The sequence below is a fragment of the Mus pahari genome, unplaced genomic scaffold, assembly GCF_900095145.1.
Source record: "Mus pahari unplaced genomic scaffold, PAHARI_EIJ_v1.1 scaffold_9037_1, whole genome shotgun sequence".
Taxonomy (NCBI): domain Eukaryota; kingdom Metazoa; phylum Chordata; class Mammalia; order Rodentia; family Muridae; genus Mus; species Mus pahari.
In genome coordinates this window covers 18,461-22,465 of record NW_018393726.1, presented here as the reverse complement: position 1 = coordinate 22,465, position 4,005 = coordinate 18,461, and the positions used below count along the sequence as shown (strand labels likewise).

The 4,005-nt window shown below is 37.3% G+C and overlaps 1 gene segment (V, D, J or C); it reads right to left on the bottom strand.

The window, feature by feature from the left end:
* Nucleotides 1–1,359: 1,359 nt before the first annotated feature.
* Nucleotides 1,360–1,816, bottom strand: LOC110315699. The segment is given in 2 exon segments: nt 1,360–1,688; nt 1,771–1,816. Coding segments are annotated over 2 exon segments (375 nt in total).
* Nucleotides 1,817–4,005: the final 2,189 nt, after the last annotated feature.

Genomic DNA, 4,005 nt, shown 5'->3' with positions numbered 1-4,005 from the left:
TTTCTTACTGCCATATACTCTGAATACTGATTTCCATTCCCCAACACTGCCTGAATCTTCTCTCAGCTTCATTCTGTTTCTTTACTTAATTAGAAAATAAAAAGAACATAAATGACCTGGTATTGGGTGAGGGAAAAGTACTGAAGCCCTGGGGCCAAGCAAAAAGAATGAAAACAGACAACCTCAGGAAATAGGAGGATGGGGGACCCTCCAGAATGCACCAGAGGCCTGGAATGTGACAGACTCTCAGGACTCAAAGGGAGGGACCTTCAATGAAATGCCTGACACTAGGGAGAGGGAACTTATAGAGCCCACTTCCAGCAAGAAGACAGAAAGTCAAATGACAAATGGGGTTGCCATCTCACAGACACATATCTGACTCATAATTGTTTCTGTTTGAAAGAATTACAGGGATGGAAATGAAGAGAAGCCTGAGGAAAATAAAGTGCATTTACAGGCCCAAAGTAGGATCCAGTTCAAGCAGAGATCTATTACTGAGGCTATGGAGCGCTCACAAAAATGGACCTATCATGACTCACCTCTGAAAGGCCAAACAAGCTTCTGAAAGATTCTTAACAAAGCTACAGAACAAAGCTGAGTAACAGGTATGCAATGGACTATGAGAGTTGATGTTGTATCTGTATAGATCCATGTTCTAAAAAGTGTATTGACTGTCGGGATGATTACTGATACTGGGAAGGAAGTAAATATGGGATCAAACACATATAATCTCAGGACCTACATAATGTAACAGGCATAAACATTGTGTTGGTTAAAAAAAAAGTTCAATGAAACGTGATTTAATGATATTTTGACAAACCTTCAGATATATTTACATGCCTCTGCATTCTGATATAAATATTTTGCACCTTCTAAGAGACTGGAATTTCTGCTGGATCATGGTACAAGAGTTAACACACTTGAGGTCACTAATTACATAAGACTATAAAGCATTGTTTGTTTGCCCAAATATTGGTGATTTGCATTTCATAGATCAAATTCCTATTACACATTATTTCCAACAATTTCAAAAAACTTCCAGTCACTCAGAATCCAGTGATATTTTTATCATGTACAAAGATGCTTTTCCCTTTTTTGTTTTACTGAATAAGAAACATGTCAATGGAGGTAGTCACTGGTGAAGAAATTCACAATATCTGAAGAATTTTAGGTTTATACAAACATCATCACCTACTCATAGATGGATATTTACAAAGCTGACAAATGCACTAGAGGACTGTGAGGAGGAGGAAATAAATAGACATTCAAAATTATAATTTCTGAGCAAGTCTAAGGATTAATCTTTCTGTCATCTCAGTCCCAGCACAGCTTCCTGCTCCTCCAGGGTTTCTGACAGACTCAGGATGTGGTTGTAACACTGTGTCTTGCACAGTAATAGACTGCAGAGTCCTCAGATGTCATGCTGCTGAGCTGCATGTAGGCAGTGCTGGAGGATGTATCTACAGTCAATGTGGCCTTGCCCTTGAACTTTTCATTGTAGTTAGTACCACCATTTCCAGGATAAATATTTCCAATCCATTCAAGGGTCTTTCCATGGCTCTGCTTCACCCACTCCATGTAGTACTCAGTGAAGGTGTAACCAGAAGCCTTGCAGGACATCTTCACTGAAGCCCCAGGCTTCACCAGCTCAGCCCCAGACTGCTGCAGCTGGACTTGGGAGTGGACACCTGTGGAGAGGAAGGCAGAGTACATGTCATTGTCACCTCAGGCCCTGTATCCTCTCAGATCTGGAACTGGTGGGCCCCTTACCTGTAGTTACTGACAGGAGTAAGAGAAAGACCCAGCTCCGTTTCATTGTTAGAGTCAGTGTGTTCAGGGACTGTAGAGAGGACAGTGGTAATAGGTTGTTTTCAGGGTGTGGACATCCCTGTATTTACTGCCATAGACTCGGGTGATTTGCATATTCACGAACAGTGCATTTCTTAGTTAAGGATCTAGTCCATCCAGAGAAGAACTGGAGAGGAAGGACTGAAAATGCACATGGGTCAGGCAGCAGGACGCTCAGGTCCAAGTCCTAATCCTCTCTGAGGAAGTGCATGCCAAACACTTTTCCAGAGCCATGGCCAGATTTTCTAGATGGAACTTCAGTGACTAAGCTTTCAAAAAACTTTTGGCCTGAGACTGTTGCTTCTCTTTGGGACAATGTTAACACATGGACTTACAGATGGTGCTTTGTGATGATGATAATATAATGATGATGACGTGATGATGATGATGATGATGATGATGATATGATGAAGATGAGGATGAGGATGATGAAGAAGATGATTTAGACGGTAAATTCCAAAAATGGCTAACTTTAGAGAATTAGAACGTGCTTTCAGATATGTTCAAGTAATATTTCCTTTCACACAGATTATATATTTCAAAATTTACTAAAATGACTAAAAGTACATGTGGTTAAAATATTTACATATCAATTAATATTACACCACTATCATGACTAACTAAATTATACTAAATTTTACATGTAAACTATAGATGTGTCTACAAAGGATTTTATCACTAAGGCATGGAATATATATATATATATATATATATATATATATATATATATATATATGTTTTTATCAGAAATTTACATTTCTTTTGGCAAAAATGAATGCAATAAGATATAACTATATTAATTACTACAATCTCAAAATCAAAACCATTAAATGTGACTCTTATCATTAACTTTTAAATTTTTCATAGTTATACATATCTATGTATGAATGTAAATACATGATGATGTTCCAATTGTCTAGTAGAAAAACAGAAAAATAGGTGGAACAATATGTTACAGGAGAAATATGCACAGTGTGCAATATATGCCTCTATGAAGATTCTATATACCTGTAAGATAGTTATTTCTTTATTTCATAAGTTTTACTCTTTGAAATTTTCAATCATATGTGAAATATAATATGATCAGCCAACACTCTCTGAACTCCCATCACAATCTACCACCACTAGGTCCCTGTTTTCCACTTGGAACTTTCCAATAAGTCTCATTCCTAACATTTTGTCCTCTTCTATTTCATAAACTAAAAACACAGTACGTTCAATTAGTACTACCTATATACACATAGATACTGTCATCACTAGTAAAGAGTGAACCTCCAGAAATCTTCCCCAAAACAAAGAAATGATATTTTACCCACCAGTCATCAAATGCCAAGAGACCTCCAGCTTGCTGTGGTTCCTCAAGAGTACCTCCCTTCCTTGCTGTAATTTTTAATTGTTATATTATTCTTAGTGGTGATAACAGGGTACACCTGCACCAAATGGGACAGATTTACCTCAGAGAATGACTTATGTATTTCAGTTCTAAGGGATTTAAGTGATGTCGCTAAGCTTGCCAGTAGACATGTCTAACTACTCAGTCATTTCAGGGTCTCTTATGTGGTAATTTTCACTGGTTTGATTTCTGTGCATCTGTGCTGGTAAATCTAGGTACTGAGAGCTCATGTGTACACTAAGAACAGTTAAATCCCTGGAGATAAAATTTCAAGTCCTTTAACCCCATCCTCTGAATCTTACATTCTTTTTCATGTTTTATGATGGTCTTTGATTCTTGTGTGAGAGGCTGGTATCATTGAATCTCCTGTTACCAAATACTCTGACAATCTTTATCAACACTATAACGACTCATGAATGTCTGCATCAATCATTACAGAGAGCACAATGAGCCTCTTTGGTCAAGGCTCAGACAATATACAGGGTATGAACATAAATATTTATAAGGCAGTTTGACAACATGATCATTAGCAATACAACTGAGGTCTCCTAGGGCCTGTATCATCTCTAAACATGGGCTTTAACCACCCTTACCTGGGAAGAAAAAATTCCTATGAAAATTGGCCAAAATATAAATAAATTAAATTAAGTTGTTACTTATCAATAACCCTCTTGCACATCTACTCAAATGACTCTACATCTTATTGTAGAGATGCTCAGACATTCACGTTTATTTACAGAAAGTTATTCATGATATTTAATAGA